This window comes from Trichomycterus rosablanca, chromosome 9, assembly GCF_030014385.1.
Source record: "Trichomycterus rosablanca isolate fTriRos1 chromosome 9, fTriRos1.hap1, whole genome shotgun sequence".
In the NCBI taxonomy this organism is placed as follows: domain Eukaryota; kingdom Metazoa; phylum Chordata; class Actinopteri; order Siluriformes; family Trichomycteridae; genus Trichomycterus; species Trichomycterus rosablanca.
In genome coordinates this window covers 14419039-14440085 of record NC_085996.1, presented here as the reverse complement: position 1 = coordinate 14440085, position 21047 = coordinate 14419039, and the positions used below count along the sequence as shown (strand labels likewise).

Genomic DNA, 21047 nt, shown 5'->3' with positions numbered 1-21047 from the left:
TATTATTTGGGTGGTGGATCATTCTCAGCACTGAAGTGACAATGACATGGTGGTGGTGTGTTAGTGTGTGTTGTGCTGGTATGAGTGGATCAGACACAGCAGCGCTGCTGCTAGACTCTCCTACCTAGTTGGTCCACCTTGTAGATGTAAAGTCAGAGACGATCGCTCAGCTATTGCTGCTGTTTGAGTTGGTCATCATCTAGACCTTCATCAGTGGTCACAGGACGCTGCCCATGGGGCACTGTTGGCTGGATACTTTTGGTTGGTGGACTATTCTCAGTCCAGCAGTGACAGTGAGGTGTTTAAAAACTCCAGCAGCGCTGCTGTGTCTTATCCACTCATACCAGCACAACACACACTAACACACCACCACCATGTCAGTGTCACTGCAGTGCTGAGAATGATCCACGACCTAAATAATACCTGCTCTGTGGTGGTCCTGTGGGGGTCCTGACCATTGAAGAACAGCATGAAAGAGGGCTAACAAAGCATGCAGAGAAACAGATGGACTACAGTCAGTAATTGTAGAACTACAAAGTGCTTCTACAGTGGGGTCAAAAAGTATTTAGTCAGCCACTGATTGTGCAGGTTCTCCTACTTAGAAAGATGAGAGAGGTCTGTAATTTTCATCATAGGTACACTTCAACTATGAGAGACAAAATGAGAAAAAAAAATCCAGGAAATCACATTGTAGGATTTTTAAAGAATTTATTTGTAAATTATGGTGGAAAATAAGTATTTGGTCAATAACAAAAGTTCAACTCAATACTTTGTAACATAACCTTTGTTGGCAATGACAGAGGTCAAACGTTTCCTGTAAGTCTTCACCAGGTTTGCACACACTGTAGCTGGTATTTTGGCCCATTCCTCCATGCAGATCTCCATGTAAGAAAATGGAAGACATACAAGACCATTGATAATCTCCCTTGGGGTCAAGATCTCATCCTGTGGGGTCAAAATGATCATGAGAACGGTGAGCAAAAATCCCAGAACTACACGGAGGGACGTGATGAATGACCTGCAGAGAGCTGGGACCAAAGTAACAAAGGCTACCATCAGTATACACACTACGCCGAGAGGGACTCAAATCCTGCAGTGCCAGGCGTGTCCCCCTGCTTAAGCCAGTACATGTCCAGGCCCGTCTGAAGTTTGCCAGAGAGCATATGGATGATCCAGAAGAGGATTGGGAGAATATCATGTGGTCAGATGAAACCAAAATGGAACTTTTTGGTAAAAACTCAACTCGTCGTGTTTGGAGGAAGAAGAAAAACCCAAGAACACCATACCTACTGTGAAGCATGGGGGTGGAAACATCATGCTTTGGGGCTGTTTTTCTGCAAAGGGGACAGGACGACTGATCCATGTTAAGGGAAGAATGAACGGGGCCATGTAGCGTAAGATTTTAAGCCAAAACCTCCTTCCCTTAGTAAGAGCATTGAAGATGGAACGTGGCTGGGTCTTCCAGCATGACAGTGATCCCAAACACACCGCTCGGGCAACGAAGGAGTGGCTCCGTAAAAAGCATTTCAAGGTCCTGGAGTGGCCTAGCCAGTCTCCAGACCTCAACCCCATAGAAAATTTGTGGAGTCCGTGTTGCCCAGCGACAGCCCCAAAACATCACTGCTCTAGAGGAGATCTGCATGGAGGAATGGGCCAAAATACCAGATACAGTGTGTGCAAACCTGGTGAAGACTTACAGGAAACGTTTGACCTCTGTCATTGCCAACAAAGGTTATGTTACAAAGTATTGAGTTGAACTTTTGTTATTGACCAAATACTTATTTTCCACCATAATTTACAAATAAATTCTTTAAAAATCCTACAATAAGATTTCCTGGATTTTTTTTTCCTCATTTTGTCTCTCATAGTTGGTGTACCTATGATGAAAATTACAGACCTCTCTCATCTTTCTAAGTAGGAGAACTTGCACAATCAGAGGCTGACTAAATACTTTTTGGCCCCACTGTATATGGAAAGTGAAGCCGATAAAATGGACATTGAGTGTAGAAACAAGGAGGTTTCTACACTCAATTCAATATACAGTGTATCACAAAAGTGAGTACACCCCTCACATTTCTGCAGATATTTAAGTATATCTTTTCATGGGACAACACTGACAAAATGACACTTTGACACAATGAAAAGTAGTCTGTGTGCAGCTTATATAACAGTGTAAATTTATTCTTCCCTCAAAATAACTCAATATACAGCCATTAATGTCTAAACCACCGGCAACAAAAGTGAGTACACCCCTTAGTGAAAGTTCCTGAAGTGTCAATATTTTGTGTGGCCACCATTATTTCCCAGAACTGCCTTAACTCTCTTGGGCATGGAGTTTACCAGAGCTTCACAGGTTGCCACTGGAATGCTTTTCCACTCCTCCATGACGACATCACGGAGCTGGCGGATATTCGAGACTTTGCGCTCCTCCACCTTCCGCTTGAGGATGCCCCAAAGATGTTCTATTGGGTTTAGGTCTGGAGACATGCTTGGCCAGTCCATCACCTTTACCCTCAGCCTCTTCAATAAAGCAGTGGTCGTCTTAGAGGTGTGTTTGGGGTCATTATCATGCTGGAACACTGCCCTGCGACCCAGTTTCCGGAGGGAGGGGATCATGCTCTGCTTCAGTATTTCACAGTACATATTGGAGTTCATGTGTCCCTCAATGAAATGTAACTCCCCAACACCTGCTGCACTCATGCAGCCCCAGACCATGGCATTCCCACCACCATGCTTGACTGTAGGCATGACACACTTATCTTTGTACTCCTCACCTGATTGCCGCCACACATGCTTGAGACCATCTGAACCAAACAAATTAATCTTGGTCCCATCAGACCATAGGACATGGTTCCAGTAATCCATGTCCTTTGTTGACATGTCTTCAGCAAACTGTTTGCGGGCTTTCTTGTGTAGAGACTTCAGAAGAGGCTTCCTTCTGGGGTGACAGCCATGCAGACCAATTTGATGTAGTGTGCGGCGTATGGTCTGAGCACTGACAGGCTGACCCCCCACCTTTTCAATCTCTGCAGCAATGCTGACAGCACTCCTGCACCTATCTTTCAAAGACAGCAGTTGGATGTGACGCTGAGGACGTGCACTCAGCTTTTTTGGACGACCAACGCGAGGTCTGTTCTGAGTGGACCCTGCTCTTTTAAAAGGCTGGATGATCTTGGCCACTGTGCTGCAGCTCAGTTTCAGGGTGTTGGCAGTCTTCTTGTAGCCTTGGCCATCTTCATGTAGCGCAACAATTCGTCTTTTAAGATCCTCAGAGAGTTCTTTGCCATGAGGTGCCATGTTGAAACTTTCAGTGACCAGTATGAGAGAGTGTGAGAGCTGTACTACTAAATTTAACACACCTGCTCCCTATGCACACCTGAGACCTAGTAACACTAACGAGTCACATGACATTTTGGAGGGAAAATGACAAGCAGTGCTCAATTTGGACATTTAGGGGTGTAGTCTCTTAGGGGTGTACTCACTTTTGTTGCCGGTGGTTTAGACATTAATGGCTGTATATTGAGTTATTTTGAGGGAAGAATAAATTTACACTGTTATATATAAGCTGCACACAGACTACTTTTCATTGTGTCAAAGTGTCATTTTGTCAGTGTTGTCCCATGAAAAGATATACTTAAATATCTGCAGAAATGTGAGGGGTGTACTCACTTTTGTGATACACTGTAAGTATATATACAATATACATTTTACTACACAAGATTGCAAGTGATTTAGATATTTCACCATCTACCATTCATAATATTGTTGAAAGATTTGTAGAGAATGGTTCACTGGGATCCCAGAGTTTTAGCAATGGCTTTTGCAGCCTTTCCAGAAGATTTTAATAACTTTGTTTTGCATCTGTATTTGAATTTGATTAAACTTGTGGCATCATGTGCTGCATTTTGAGATCTAGTCTGCTTCACATTTTAAGGTTCTATTTAAGTGATGTTTAGATCCGACAGGTCTGGCAGTAATCATGCCTGGATGCAGCTTGTGAAATGAAGCCTACTTGTTCAGTAAATTTGGTTTGCTGGTTCATTTAGGGGTCATTTACTCTTTCACAGGGTATTATATGTTTTGAATTCAGCTTTGTCTTAATTTAACTGAATGATCATTTTAAAGCTGCATTCTGTGTTTACTCGTGTTGTCTTAATCTTATATTAAAATTAGTTGGAAGATCTGAACATTTAAATGTGACACTAGCGTAAATAGAAGAAATTAGAAAGGATCGAAGCAAATACTTTTTCAGATATGATTCAGATATTTCACCATCTACCATTCATAATATTATGAAAGGATTAAAGGAATCCAGAGAAATCTCTGTCTGTCTAGGGCAAGGCCAGAAACTACTGTTGAATGTGTGTGGAATTTGAACTCTCAGACGGCAACACATGAAAAACTGAATAATGTGCTAATGTGATAATAATAGCCAAATAGACTCAAGACTACTTTGGAAAATGGTTGGCATTTAACGTAGTCTACCGCTGCATCATTAAATGTGGCCAGTTTCACTGTCCATTTTATCAGCTCCACTTATCATACAGAAGCACTTTGTAGTTCTACAATTACTGACTGTAGTCCATCTGTTTCTCTACATACTTTATTTAGCCTGCTTTCACCCTGTTCTTCAATGGTCAGGACCCCCACAGGACCACCACAGATCAGGTATTATGTAGGTGGTGGATCATTCTCAGCACTGCAGTGACAATGACATGGTGGTGGTGTGTTAGTGTGTGTTGTGTTGGTATGAGAGGATCAGACACAGCAGCGCTGCTGGAGTTTTTAAACACCTCACTGTCACTGCTAGACTGAGAATAGTCCACCAACCAAAAATATCCAGCCAACAGCACCCCATGGGCAGCATCCTGTGACCACTGATGAAGGTCTAGAAGATGACCAATTCAAACAGCAGCAATAGCTGAGTGATCGTCTCTGACTTTACATCTACAAGGTGGACCAACTAGGTATTAGGTCTAATAGAGTGGACAGTGAGTGGACACGGTATTTAAAAACTCCAGCAGCGCTGCTGTTTCTGATCAACTCATACCAGCACAACACACACTAACACACCACCACCATGTCAGTGTCACTGCAGTGCTGAGAACGATCCACCACCTAATAATAGATAATAATAGATAATAATGATAATAATAGCCAAATAGACTCAAGACTACTTTGGAAAATAGTTGGCATTTAACGTAGTCTACCGCTGCATCATTAAATGTGGCCAGAAACTCTATCATGCAAAGGGAGACCCACACACCACTGTGTGTGCAGTGGTCAGATAAGCTACAATTAAGCTTGTTTTTAATGGGTGTCTTGCATATATGTGAAGGTATCATTGATTTGAAAGCATATATTGGGATTTTAGAAAGACACTTGCTGCTATCAAGGTGACACCCTTTCCAGGCAGTTCATGATTATTTTAGCAAGACAGTGCCAGGCCTCATTCAGCATGATCTACAACAGCATGGCTTTATAGACAGAGTGCACATGCTTTACTGGCCTGGCTGCAGTACAGATTGGTCTGGAGCCAATTAGCCTGGTGCGTGATCTGGAATGTAATTGATTAAACTTGAGCAAGTTCATTATAGCATATGTAAACAATTAACAGAATTAAATATTATTACATTTTGTGACAACAGTTTGTGGAAGGCCCTTTCTGCTCTAGCATGACAATGTCTTTATGAACTAAGCAGGGTTTGTGATGAGTTTAACATGGAGGAACTACATTAGACTGCACAGAGACCTGACCTCAACCCTACTGAACACCTTTGTTACGTTGCTTTTAAATTCATGTTTAGATGTCCTCATACTATTGGCCATATAGAGCAGCTGTAGAATGATGTATTTACCTGAGGCAGGTAGATCCAGATGTCGGCAAGGTAAACACAGAAAGGAGCCACTACGCTTCCGACTCGACACGTCATACTACCACTGCCCACAGCAAGGGACCTGCAAAGTCATAGACAGTAAGTGAAGTAAATGAAAGATACACACTGATCAGCCATAACATTAAAACCACCTCCTTGTTTCTACACTCACTGTCCATTTTATCAGCTCCACTTACCATATAGAAGCACTTTGTAGTTCTACAATTACTAACTGTAGTACATCTGTTTCTCTACATACTTTATTTAGCCTGCTTTCACCCTGTTCTTCAATGGTCAGGACCCCCACAGGACCTCCACAGAGCAGGTATTATTTAGGTGGTGGATCATTCTCAGCACTGCAGTGACACTGACATGGTGGTGGTGTGTTAGTGTGTGTTGTGCTGGTATGAGTGGATCAGACACAGCAGCGCTGATGGAGTTTTTAAACACCTCACTGTCACTGCTAGACTGAGAATAGTCCATCAACCAAAAATAACCAGCCAACAGCGCCCCATGGGCAGTGTCCTGTGACCACTAATGAAGGTCTAGAAGATGACCAACTCAAACAGCAGCAATAGATGAGCGATCGTCTCTGACTTAACATCTACAAGGTGGACCAACTAGGTAGGACTGGCTAATAGAGTGGACAGTGAGTGGACACAGTATTTAACCCCCTGTGGGGGTCCTGTGGGGGTCCTGACTATTGAAGAACAGGGTGAAAGCAGGCTAAAAAAGTATATAGAGAAACAGATGGACTACAGTCAGTAATTGTAGAACTACAAAGTGCTTCTATATGGTAAGTGGAGCTGATAAAATGGACAGTGAGTGTAGAAACAAAGAGGTGGTTTTATGTTATGGCTGAGTGCAGTACACGTTTGTCCAAAAAGTGCTTTCCTTTTTAAGTGTATAGTGAGTTTTCCTATATTTGCCTGACCAAAATATACATATCTCTACATTTACTGGCCAAACATGCATACATTTTTTATATTTACTGGCCAAAAAGATGCATATTTTTACATTTACATTTCAGCACACCTAATACAGCACACCTAATATTTGATTATTAAGTTACTTTTCACCTCTGTGAGCTGTTTTTGATAGCCATAAATAAGGCTCTGGCACAACCAGCATAAACATTTGCCAAAACCAGTTGTCAAACTAGCATTATTTACACACAAAATTCACTATTGCGAAATTAGCAGTCCATGTCACACACTGGGGTGGTGCAGCAGTAAAATACCCTATCCCAATAAGGTGTTTTCACCTTAAAACCTTCCTGGGTAATTTTGTCATGTTAGGTTTTGTAGTTTGGCCACTCTGGGCTGAATTCTAGACTGGTTTAGCTTTCAGGTTTTCTCTATTTTGAGAATATGACTCTTACTGTGAGTTCAAGAGCCTTTGATTGATAAAATGTACACTACTATATTGCCATAAGTATTCACTCACCCAACCAAATCATTGAATTCAGGTGTTCCGATCACTTCCATGGCCACAGGTGTATAAAACCAAGCTCCTAGGCATGCAGACTTCTTCTACAAATATTAGTGAAAGAATGGGTTGCTCTCAGGAGCTCAGTGAATTCCAGCGTGGTACCGTGATAGGATGCCACCTGTGCAACAAGTCCAGTCGTGACATTTCTTCGTTACTAAATTATAACAAAGTGGAAGCGATTGGGAACAACAGCAAGTCAGCCACAAAGTGATAGGCCACGTAAAATTACAGAGCGGGGTCAGCAGATGCTGAGGCGCATAGTGCGCAGAGGTCGCCAACTTTCTGCAGAGTCAATCACTACAGACCTCCAAACTTCATGTGGCCTTCAGATTAGCTCAAGAACAGTGTGTAGAGAGCTTCATGGAATGGGTTTCCATGGTCGAGCAGCTGCATCCAAGCCTTACATCAGCAAGCACAATGCAAAGCGTCAAAGATGCAGTGGTGTAAAGCACGCCGCCACTGGACTCTAGAGCAGCACAGATGTGTTCTCTGGAGTGACGAATCACGCTTCTCCGTCTGGCAATCCGATGGACGAGTCTGGTGGTTTGGTTTGGTGATTGCCAGGAGAACGGTACTTGTCTGACTGAATGCTTCAGCATACCAAGAGATTTTGGACAATTTCATGCTCCCGACTTTGTGGGAACAGTTTGGGGATGGCCCCTTCCTGTTCCAACATGACTGCGCACCAGTGCACAAAGCAAGATCCATAAAGACGTGGATGAGCGAGTTTGGTGTGGAAGAACTTGACTGACTTCAACCTGATAGAACACCTTTGGGATGAATTAGAGCGGAGACTGTGAGCCAGGCCTTCTCGTCCAACATCAGTGTCTGACCTCACAAATGCGCTTATGGAAGTATGGTCATAAACACACTCTTAAACCTTGTGGAAAGCCTTCCCAGAAGAGATGAAGCTGTTATAGCTGCAAAGGGTGGGCCGACATCATATTAAACCCTATGGATTAAGGAATGGGAGGTCACTCAAGTTCATTTGCGTGTGAAGGCAGACGAGCGAATACTTTTGGCAATATAGTGTATCTCTTGCTTGTCATCTCAGTCACTCATGATTGATAATGAGTAATAAATATAAAGGCCATTTGTAACCTGTATGAAGATCTAAAACAATCAAGTGTCAACAATATGCCAAAATATTTTAGAATTCATTACCCCCACATTAGAATGATATGAAATGACTAAGCAGATTCACTACAGCAAATGCTTCTTCAGCTAAAAATACAGAGGAAAAAATGGCGGGAGGGGGTAGTTGTGGGAAAATATAACCAAGTGGTGTGGGTAAAAGTCCCAAATGGGTAAAATCTCCCAATCTAGCTGATTCTGTTATGCTTGCGTGCCTGCTTGGCCTTAAAAACAAAACAGATTGCAAAAATTGCAGCTTGAACTTGGTTGCAAGTGTCTGAACTGTGGCTTGTTTATTTTTAGATACTTCCCAGAGTTCATCTGGCCTACTTCTTGTTCCTGGATATTTTTACATTGCCACTTACAGTTGACTGGGGCAGCTGTAGCAGTACAGATATCTAAATAACAAAACCTGTTAGCATGTTGTGTTGAAAGTTACTCAGTTTGCAGTTCACAGAGTTCCTTTTTACCCCATGACATTTTCCTTTCGTGGCTCTGTAGCTCCGTGTGCAAATACATGCACCACTAACAGCAAAATATATTAATTAGGATTATATGTCTGGACGTATTACAAACCTGATGATTGTGGGGTACAGCTCACATGTATATAAGTAGATCAGGCCAAATGCGATGGCGATGGCAAACTTCCCAGTCATGCTGAGGACGACTGCCAAAATCTCACTGTCCTGAAATAATATAGTAAGAGGGACAGTGGAAGAGAAAGTGGTAGAGAGAATTATTATCAGTACACAGCTGTTGCACATAGTTGATCATAGCTTTGCTGATTGGGGAGCTTACAAGAAGGTCCCAAATGCTTTAGTTAAAAACATCAGAAGCAAAATACTTAATATTCATGTCCACAATAATAAAGGAAAATAATAAAGGGCTTAGACAAGATTGTTAGCTGGACTTTTGGACTGTTGTAACTTTGTAGTTCTACAATTACTGACTGTAGTCTGTTTCTCTACATGCTTTGTTAGCCTCCTTTCATGCTGTTTTGTGCTGTTCATGGATCGTCCAGCACATCCCACAGCTGCTCGATTGGATTGAGATCTGGGGAATTTGGAGGCCAAGTCGACGCCTCAAACTCATTGTTGTGCTCCTCAAACCATTCCTGAACCATTTTTGCTTTGTGGCAGGGAGCATTATGCTGCTGAAAGGGCCACAGTAATCATGAAATACGGTTTCCATGAAAGGGTGAACATGGTCTGTAACTATGCTTAGGTAGGTGGTACGTGTCAAAGTAACAGAGCATTGCCCAAAGCATCACACTTCCTCCGCCCGCTTGCCTTCTTCCCATGGTGCATCCTGGTGCCACGTGTTTCCCAGGTAAGCCACGCACACGCACCTGGCCATCCACGTGATGTAAAAGAAAACGTGATTCATCAGACCAGGCCACATTCTTCCATTGCTCCGTGGTCCAGTTCCGATGCTCATGTGCTTATTGTTGGCACTTTCGGTGGTGGACAGGGGTCAGCATGGGCACCCTGACTGGTCTGCGGCTATGCAGTCCCATACACAACAAACTGCGATGCACTGTGTATTCTGACACCTTTCTATCAGAACCAGCATTAACTTCTTCAGCAATTTGAGCTACAGTAGCTCGTCTGTTGGACCGGACCACATGAGCCAGCCTTCGTTCCCCACGTGCATCAGGGAGCCTTGGCCACCCATGACCCTGTCGCGGGTTTACCACTCTTCCTACCGGAAACACCCCACAAGAGCTGCAGTTTTGGGGATGCTCTGACCCAGTCGTCCAACCATCACAATTTGGCCCTTGTCAAACTCACTCAAATCATTACGCTTCCCCATTTTTCCTGCTTCTAACAAATCAACTTTGAGGATAAAATGTTCACTTGCTGCCTAATATATCCTACCCACTAACAGGTGCCGTGATGAAGAGATAATCAGTGTTATTCACTTCACCTGACAGTGTTCATAATGTTATGCCAGGTCACTGTATAGTGACTAACATAATAGGAAACTATGGGAATGCATTTTAGTAAGAGGGACTGCCAATTTAGTAGTTACTTATACAATACTACAAAACACTGTAACAATGATTGAAGTAAGGTATGGAATGAAAACCCTTATTTGCACTTCACTGATCTAAAATAGCAGTGACCCATAATGTTTACTGACCCCAGGTCAATACTGTTTGTACGCTGTGACACAATGTGTGTTAGGCACGATAAGCATGAGACAGAACGGGCACAGCAGTCCTGGTTACAAGTGTCAGCTTTCATCATGGAGCTCTAAATACAGTGCTTAGCCTAGATGGCGTGCTGCTCATCAACAAATGCATCACATACACTGATCAGCCATAACATTAAAACCACCTCCTGGTTTCTACACACACTGTCCATTTTATGGGCTCCAATTAACATATGGAAGCACTTTGTAGTTCTACAATTACTGACTGTAGTCCATCTGATTCTCTACATATCTTTTTAGCCTGCTTTCACCCTGTTCTTCAGTTGTCAGGACCCCCACAGGACCACTACAGAGTAGGTATTATTTAGGTGGTGGATCACTCTCAGCACTACAGTGACACTGACATAGTGGTGGTGTGTTAGTGTGTGTTGTGCTGGTATGAGTGGATCAGACCAACCAAAAATATCCAGCCAACAGCGCCCCGTCGGCAGCGTCCTGTGACCACTGATGAAGGTCTAGAAGATGACCAACTCAAACAGCAGCAATAGATGAGCGATCGTCTCCGACTTTACCTCTACAAGATGGACCAACTAGGTAGGAGTGTCTAATAGAGTGGACAGTGAGTGGACACGGAGTGGTTGCTGGAGTTTTTATATACCGTTTTTTTTTTTTATATGCCCCAGTACCCTTTTTATCAATCAAAAGATACCCCCCAAGAACCCCCAGTAAACAGATGTAACTTGAGTGATGGACTATTCTTAGCCCTGCAGTGACATCAACATTTGAATGACACGGTAGCACGTGTTGTACATCAAGCCGTGGCATTATGTCCTAGTTTACGGAGGTGAAACTGGAACAGAGATAGTGTAGGGGCAGAGATAGCCTAGTGGTTAAGGTACTGGTCAAGTAATCAGAATGTTGCATGGTCAAACCCCACCACTGCCAAGCTGCCACTGTTGGGCCCCTGAGCAGTCATACTTGTAAGTTGCTTTGGATAAAAGGGGTAAAGGTGTGCCAGCTAATGCCCTGATAAAGAGGATAGAAAGAAGTCCCAGAAAACCTCTAATCTACAACCCCAAGTCGGAAAAAGTTGGGACAGTATGGAAAATGCAGATAAAATAAAAATGCAGAGTTCCTTACATTTACTTTGACTTTTATTTGATTGCAGACAGGATGAACCTGAGATATTTAATGTTTTATCTGCTCAACTTCATTTCATTTGTTAATATCCCTCCATTCCTGCATTTTAGACCTGCAACACATTCCAAAAAAAGTTGGGACAGGGAAATTTTAGGGCTGGTAATGAGGTGCAAAAAACTAAATAATGATGTGATTCCCAACAGGTGATTGTAAACATGGTTTGGGACAAAAGCAGCATCCAGGAAAGGCTGAGTCTTTGATGAGCAAAGATGATCAGAGGATCTCCAGTTTGTCAACAAATGTGTGAGAAAATGATTGAAATGTTTAAAAACAATGAACCTCAAAGACAGATTGGAAGGGATTTGCATATTTCTCCCTCTACAGTGCATAATATCATTAAACCATTAAAGGAATCAGGAGGAATTTCAGTGCGTAAAGGCCAAGGGTGCAAGCTTAAGCTGAACGCCCGTGATCTTCGATCCCTTAGACGGCACTGCATCAAGAACCGCCACTCAACAATAGCTGATATAACCACATGGGTGAGGGATTACTTTGCCAAACCTTTGACAGGCACTACAATACAGAGTTACATGCACAAATGCTACTTAAAACTTTACTGTGCAAAAAAGAAGCCTTATGTTAACCATGTCCAGAAGCGGCATTGACTTCTCTGGGCTCGGAGGCATCTAGGATGGACCATCACACAGTGGAAACATGTATTGTGGTCAGATGAATCAGCATTCCAGGTCTTTTTTGGAAAAAAAATTGACGCTGTGTGCTCTGGACCAAACACAAAAAGGACCATCCAGACTGTCATCAGCAACAAGTCCAAAAGCCAGGGTCTGTCATGGTATGGGTTTGTGTCAGTGCCCTTGGCAAAGGTCATTTACACTTCTGTGATGGCAGCATTAATGCAGAAAAGTACATTGAGATCTTAGAGCAACATGTGCTGCCTTTAAGACGTCATCTTTTCCAGGGACGTCCATGTATTTTTCAACAAGACGATGCAAAACCACATGCTGCACACATTACAATGGCATGGCTGTGGAAGAAGAGGGTACAGGTACTGTACTGGCCTGCCTGCAGTCCTGACCTGTCCCCAATACAGAATGTGTGGAGAATTTTGAAATGCGACAACGACGACCCCGTACTGTTGCACATCTTAAGACGTGTTTGCAGGAAGAATGAGACAAAATAAAAGATGAAACACTAAATCACTTGGTCTCCTCGGTGAGAAAACGTCTTTTAAGTGTGGTGAAAAGGAATGGCAACATTACAAAGTGGTAAATGCTTTAATGTCCCAACTTTTTTTGGAATGTGTTGCAGACCTGAAATGTAGGAATGGATGTTTATTAATAAATGAAATGAAGTTGAGCAGATAAGACATGAAATATCTCAGGTTCATCCTATCTGCAATCAAATAAAAGCCAAAGTAAATGTAAGGGGTTGGGGTTGTACCTATCAGATAGGTGTATCTAATGAAAAGTTTTGTAGGAGTCATCTGGACTGCCTTCTAGAGGGGCTTTAAGTATCAGAAATCTAATCTAGATAATCAGAGATTACTTTCAATACCTTACTAGTCAGATTTAGTCTGATACTGAAACCACATACAAAGACACATACACACCCATACCTGAGGCACTGCAATTATAAGCATGCAAGCAACTCCACTCAGCAGCAGCGCTGGAGCACAGGTTAACTTTCTGCCCACCCGGTCCATCGCGTAGCAGCCAATCAAGTATGAGGGCAGTTCAACAGCACCTGCACCAAAGAATAATGTATGTTTAGTGCACAGGCAGGAAATCTTTTAATAATATTATGGATTGTAGATGGTAACAGTGAAAAAATATAAAACAACCCCAAATCACAAAGAGTTGGGCCAGCATGGAAAATGCAAATAAAATAAAAATGCAGTGTTCCTTACATTTACTTTGACTTTTATTTCATTGCAGACAGGATGAACCTGAGATATTTCATTTTTTATCTGATCAACTTCATTACATTTATTAATAAACATCTATTACTGCTTTTTAGGCCTGCACATTTCAAAAAAGTTGGGACAGTAAAGCATTTACCACTTTGTAATATCAAGCGGTTTAGTGTTTCAGCTTTTATTTTGTCTTATTCTTCCTGCAAACACGTCTTAAGATGTGCAACAGTACGGGGTCGTCGTTGTCGCATTTTTTCCTTTCAAAATTCTCCACACATTCTGTATTGGGGACAGGTCAGGACTGCAGGCAGGCCAGTCCAGTACCCGTACTCTCTTCTTCTGCAGCCATGCCTTTGTAATGTGTGCAGTATGTGGTTTTGCATTGTCTTGTTGAAAAATGCATGGACGTCTTGAAGGCAGCATATATTGCTCTAAGACCTCAATGTACGTTTCTGCATTAATGCACTAATTAGTGATGAAGCATCACTCCCTTCTCCCTACACAGTTTGAAGTTCACTTCATTTGAACATTTTCATTACCTTTGGATTGGAATCTCACTCACAGTGGTGGAATACCCTACGTAGTGCACTTCACAGGAACAGCTGGTGTGAATGAAACACTACTACAGAATTGGCGCTAATGATTGTAAGAACCGCTTTCTGAACCAATCAGTCCTTCTGATTGTAATTTTTAGTAAGAAATGCTGTTATTTGCATTTATTCAGTTTGCGTCACACAGATGATTGTCAATGAAACGCTTGATTGGCTTTCTAACGAGTTCGTGTTTTACTTCACAGCCGGGAAAAGTTTGGAGGTTTTTAATTATAAGCACAACTTTACAAAATAACGGATTATATTCCTAATGGGACACACGGTTATACATTTAATAGCATCTGGAAGAACATAAGCTAAGGTAAGCAGTGGTTATGATTTTTTTTTGCTGTGTTTTGGATTTTGGCTGCTGTGCCGTGATTTATTGCTTGCTTTTGTTTTGCAATGAAAACAAAACGTATCAGTTTAAGCTTTTAACTGGTACCTTCTTGTTAAAGAAATTACATTCATTTGCACAATAAGTAAAACGGCAAAATACAGTCGCTAATCTGTTGTTGTTTTTTATCTGAACTTACATATTATTTGTTTATTTCTACACTACATTTCCAATATGTTTTGTGTATATTATGTTGACTCGTGACTTGACTCGGACTCTAGTCTAAAGACTTGTGACTTGCCTCGGACTCTAGGCTAAAGACTCGTGACTTGACTCTGACTGAGACAGAGTATTTTGTGACTTGTGAACATCTCTGCAAGAAGGCGGGACCTAAAGAGAAAGGTGAAATCAATGCAAAAACACACAAAGAACAGCGTGTGCAGACTACAAAAGCCGAATCCCGGACATTTTTGGAGATTTATAAATCATGACCGGGTACAAAAAAGAGGAGATGTTCTGGTAAAAAGTATGGTCGCCCCATAATATCCTTACATTTCTTGCAGTTGTTCATAATTTTTAAGCTATTCACTCAAACTCATCTGAACCAATAAACCAACACTGACAAACACACAAACGTTTCTTACCAGCCAAAAAGAGGTTGATATACTGGTTTCCTCCCAGGTTGACAGAGCCCAGGCTGAACACATAGTACCCGAGTGATCCAATGAACCAGATTGCCCAACAGGTGGCACTACGACCAGCCATTTTCCAGCTACCAAACATATCCAGGATGCTCAGTTTCCTCTCTGGCGTCTCCAGCTTGGTTTCATCCAGATGTCCATTCTTCAGTGCCTTTTTATTTTCCTCTATCAGCTCCGACACCTATGGTGCAAAGAGGGCACGATAGCTTTAGAAAGTTTTTTAAATATGTGGACACCCTTCTTATTGTTGAGTTCTGGTGTTTTAGCCACAACTGTTGCTAACAGCGAAGCCTTCCTAGAAGAGTGGATGCTGTTTTTGATGAAAAGTAAGGGTCATCTATATTATGTATGTGTATGTTCAGTGACAGGCTGTTGTCACAGAGTTGCTCCACTAACAGACTAAGAAGGTCCTTCCTTAGCTAAGGACTGAGGCATATATATACACTGATTTCTACACTCACTGTCCATTTTATCAGCTTCACTTACCATGTAGAAGCACTTTGTAGTTCTACATTTACTGACTGTAGTCCATCTATTTTTCTGCATGCTTTGTTAGCCTTCTTTCATGCTGTTCTTCAATGGTCAGGACTTTCCCAGGACCACTACAGAGTAGGTATTATTTGGGTGGTGGGTCATTCTCAGCACTGCAGTGACACTGACATGGTGGTGGTGTGTTAGTGTGTGTTGTGCTGGTATGAGTGGATAAGACACAGCAATGCTGATGGAATTTTTAAACACCCCACTGTCACTGCTGGACTGAGAATAGTCCCCCATTCAAAAATATCCAGCCAACAGCGCCCTGTGGGCAGCGTCCTGTGACCACTGATGAAGGTCTAGAAGATGACCAACTCAAACAGCAGCAATAGATGAGCGATCATCTCTGACTTTACATCTACAAGGTGGACCAACTAGGTAGGAGTGTCTAATAGAGTGGATAGTGAGTGGACACGGTATTTAAAAACTCCAGCAGTGCTGCTGTGTCTGATCCACTCATACCAGCACAACACACACTAACAGACCACCACCATGTCAGTGTCATTGCAGTGCTGAGAATGATCCACCACCCAAATAATACCTGCTGTGTAGTGGTCCTGTGGGGGTCCTGACCATTGAAGAACATGGTGAAAGCAGGCTAAAAAGGTATGTAGAGAAACAGATGGACTGCAGTCAGTAATTGTAGAACTACAATGTGCTCCTTTATGGTAAGTGGAGCAGATCAAATTGACAGTGGGTGTAGAAACAAGGAGGTGGTTATAATGTTCTGGCTGATCGGTGTGTGTGTGTGTGTGTCTATAAATATATATATATATATATATATATATATATATATATATATATACACAGTATATATATATATATATATATATATATATATTTTTTTTTTTTTTTTTTTTTTTTTTTTTTTCTGATTTTTCCCCCCCCAATTTTCTCCCTTAATCTAGTTGTATCCAATTCCCTTCATTGCACTTCACCTCTACCGATACAACCATCCACTGCTGACTGAGGAGCTTCGCAACTGACACACACCCCCTCCGACACGTGTGCAGTACCAACTGCCTCTTTTCACCTGCACGAGGTGAGTTCATATGCGGATCAGCCTTGTGCACGGAGAGCCACACCCTGATCAACATTATTCCCCAACATCAATCAGCCAGCAGAGGTCGTAATTGCACCAGTTATGAGGAACCCTGGTCCGACTCATCCCAGCCTGAACAACGGCCAACAACAGCCAATATTTTGGTTGGAAACGGTGAGGGTGGGAGGAGTAGTAATTGGTCATGTCTGAGAGAGAGCTTCTAGTCCGGATTTATCTGATTTTCACCTTTTTGGACGCTCAAAGCAGCTTTATGGGGAAGAGGATTTTCATGCGATGATGATGTGAAAGCAGCGGTGCATCAGTGGCTACACACTCAACCAAAAACAATTTTTTGCTGATGATATTAAAAAGTTGGTACAGCACTGGGAAAAATCATTGGAAAAGGGGACTATGTAAAAAAGTCATGTGATTTGTTTTTAAAATACTTAATAAATAAAGATTATCTATCATTGACCTTTCTTTTGAAATTGGATGTCAAACAGGCTCATGTGTCATACACTATATTGCCAAAAGTATTCACTCGTCTAAATGAACTTGAAAATGAACTTGAGTGACCTCCCATTCTTAATCCATAGGTTTTAATATGATGTCGGCCCACCCTTTGCAGCTATAACAGCTTCAACTCTTCTGTGAAGGCTTTCCACAAGGTTTAGGAGTGTGTTTATGGGAGTTTTTGACCATTCTTCCATAAGTGCAATTGTCAGGTCAGACACTGGTGCGCAGTCATGTTGGAACAAAAAGGGGTCATCCCCAAACTGTTCCCACAAAGTTGGGAGCATGAAGTTGTCCATTATCCCCCCTCCACCAAACTTTACACTTGGCACAATGCAGTCAGACAAGTACCGTTCTCCTGGCAACCGCCAAACCCAGACTCGTCCATCAGATTGCCAGACGGAGAAGCGTGATTCGTCACTCCAGAGAACACGTCTCCACTGCTCTAGGGTCCAGTGGCGGCGTGCTTTACACCACTGCATCCGACGCTTTGCATTGCGCTTGCTGATGTAAGGCTTGGATGCAGCTGCTCGACCATGGAAACCCATTCCATGAAGCTCTCTACACACTGTTCTTGAGCTGATCTGAAGGCCACATGAAGTTTGGAGGACTGTAGTAATTGACTCTGCAGAAAGTTGGCGACCTGTGCGCACTATGCGCCTCAGCATCTGTCATTTTACGTGGCTACCACTTGGTGGCTGAGTTGCTGTCATTCCTAATCGCTTCCACTTTGTTATAATACCACTGACAGTTGACCGTGGAATATTTAGTAGCGAGGAAATTTCACGACTGGACTTGTTGCACAGGTGGCATCATATCACGGTACCACGCTGGAATTCACTGAGCTCCTGAGAGTGACCCATTCTTTCACTAATGTTTGTAGAAGCAGTCTGCATGCCTAGAATTCAATGATTTGGATGGGTGAGTGAATACTTTTGGCAATATAGTGTATCATAAAAATATATGAATATATCAATCTAAAAATTCAACTTTTACAATAGTTAGTTAAAGCAATTGATAACACAATGCTAGAGGGGAGTACCTTCATTCTTGGTTCTAGTCCATTAAATCGAGCCATGGTGTCCAGCAGCTCCTGAGTCTCCTGATGTCGTCCTTTAGCCATCAGATAGAAAGGGGTCTCTGGGAACTTCCAGCAGTAAAGTAGGAAAGGAGAGGTACTAAGGGTCAGGACGATCTGGTAGATCCACCAGACTCGGACCAGGTAACCTACAAGTGCCACGACCATGATGCCCACTGCGAAGGCTGCATGCACATGCATGGAGGTCCATGTCCGAACTTTACTGCCTGTGAATTCCGTAACGTAAACGAAAACCACGACTAGATAGCCGCTTGATACCTGCCAACAGAGAGTGAGAGACAAATATTGAATGGGTGTCGAAGTGTTTTTTTTTTTTTTTATTTATATACCATAGTAAATTTGTCTTCCACTGCTGGGGGATCCACGATTGCAGTCGAGGTGGGTATATTGCTGCTCACGCCTCCACCGACCCGTGCGCAGCCCTTAGCAGAACCCTTTTTCACCAATGCACTGTGCACAGGTGCCTCTCTATCTACCTCTCTATCTTAAGTAGGGTCCTTACACAACATTTGAAGACCCCACCCACATAGTCTGGTCATCCCACCCTAGCAGAGACGTGTCTGCTACAGGCACTTCCAGTTATGCCTGCTAGATGGTGCCCAGCCAACTGGTGGCCATGGCAAGTTTTGAACCGAGGAGTTTAGAATCTTCGCGCTGGTGTGGAATATCAGGCTGCGCCACCTGGTCGCCCGGAGTGTTTTTTTTTTTTTTTTTTTTTTTTTTTTTTCTTGTTTTTTTTTTTTTTTTCTTTTTTTTTTTTTTTTTTTTATTATAAGGAATTGTATATAATGGTCAATGCACTAGCCTACCACCACTGAGACCTGGGTTTAAATACTGGGCGTGCCAGCCACTCAGGTGGTGCAGCGGTAAAAACACACGCTGGAACCAGAGCTGGGATCTCTAATACATCGTATCGAATCTCTGCTCTGCCTGCTGGCTAGGATGAGCAGCCACATGAACAACGCTTGGCCTGTTGTTCAGACGTGGGCGGGACTAAGCCGGATGGGGTCTCTCTCTCATGACTGGTGCAATGTTGACCTCTGCTGGCTGATTGATGGCGCCTGCACAGAGATGAGAAAAGAGTGCTCTCAGGGTGTGTCTCTCTGTACACAACGCTGAGCTGCACTGCACTCGTCAAAGTGTAGGTGATAAGATGCATACGGCTGCTGCCCACGTGTCGGAGGGGACATGGGTTAGCTTCGTTCTCCTCAGGTAGAACAGGGATCGGCATTAGTGGAGAGGAAGCATGACGCAATCGGGCAATTGGAGGCGCTAAAACGGGAGAAAAAGAGGAGAAAATGCATAAACAAAATAAAAAAAAATACTGGGCGTGCCATCAGGCACTGGCATTGTCTAAGGCAAGGAAGACTTAATGGAAGTCACCCTTTTATGCCTTTGCAACAGTGATTTACCAAAAAATCACCCAATGATGATGGGGGTCCCTACTGAGTCTGGTACCTCTCAAGGTTTCTTCCTGTATTTTTAAGGGAGTTTTTCCTTGCCGCTACCGCCCTCGGCTTGCTTAACAGGGGTTTTTGGTCTGTTGGTCCTGGAGTCTGTAAAGTTGCTTTGAGGCAACGTCAATTGTAAACAGTGCTATACAAATAAAATTGACGACTTAATACGTTAGCTTACAACTGCATAGAGTTTGAGCTTGAGTCTAGTTTGAGTCTGGCCATTTATTAAACTGACCCAACTGACCGTGTCTAAGGAAGGGAAGGCCAGATAGGGTTTTTACTCATTGCTATACTAGTGACCTCTGCTCTCTGGTCAAGGTTTAAGCACAAGGGGTGGAGGATCACATAAAGCATAGCATGATCCCCCTTTCTATACAAGTACACTGCTGGCTGGTGCAAATAGAACTGGCAATTGCAAACATGTGGGTGCTAGTCTGTCGACCTCCTTGGCCAGCATAATTGGCGGTGTGAGTTTTGCACTAGAGATTTACAAATGACTAGATAAGAATAAAATTTTCTTCTATTGTTTTTGGCTGGGGGCGGCACGGTGGCTCGGTGGGTAGCACTGTCGCCTCACAGCAAGAAGGTCCTGGGTTCGATCACCAGACGGGGCGGTCCAGGTCCTTTCTGTGCGGAGTTTGCATGTTCTCCCCGTGTCTGTGTGGGTTTCCTCCCACAGTCCAAAGACATGCAGTCAGGTTAATTGGAGACACTGAATTGCCCTATAGGTGAATGGGTGTGTGTAAGTGTGTGTCTGCCCTGCGATGGACTGGTGCCCGTCCAGGGTGTTACTGTGTGCCTTGCGCCCATTGAAAAGCTGGGATAGGCTCCTGCAACCATGCCCCATGACCCTAATTGGATAAGCGGTTAATAAAGTGAGTGAGTGAGAGTAAAATTTTGAGTGTGTTGCTTTCCTGCCTTGTGCCAGTTTTTCTGGCTAGTCCTGGACCCCCCATGACCCAGATCAGGGCAAATCAGTTAGTAAAAATAATTGCACAAATGACTTTTCACTACATGGCCAAAAGTATGTGGACACCCTCCAAAACCAT

General features: G+C 43.0%; 1 protein-coding gene across 1 annotated transcript in view; it reads right to left on the bottom strand.

Moving 5' to 3' along the window:
- Positions 1-21047, bottom strand: part of slc22a16 (solute carrier family 22 member 16) — a 37691-nt gene that overhangs the window by 2295 nt on the left and 14349 nt on the right. Inside the window, exons 4-8 of the mRNA XM_063002466.1 lie at positions 18485-18799; positions 15297-15534; positions 13429-13556; positions 9078-9187; positions 5859-5958 (exon numbers count right to left, since the gene is read on the bottom strand). Of these exons, the coding sequence (XP_062858536.1) occupies positions 5859-5958; positions 9078-9187; positions 13429-13556; positions 15297-15534; positions 18485-18799 (891 nt within the window). The remainder of the gene's footprint in view (positions 1-5858; positions 5959-9077; positions 9188-13428; positions 13557-15296; positions 15535-18484; positions 18800-21047) is intronic.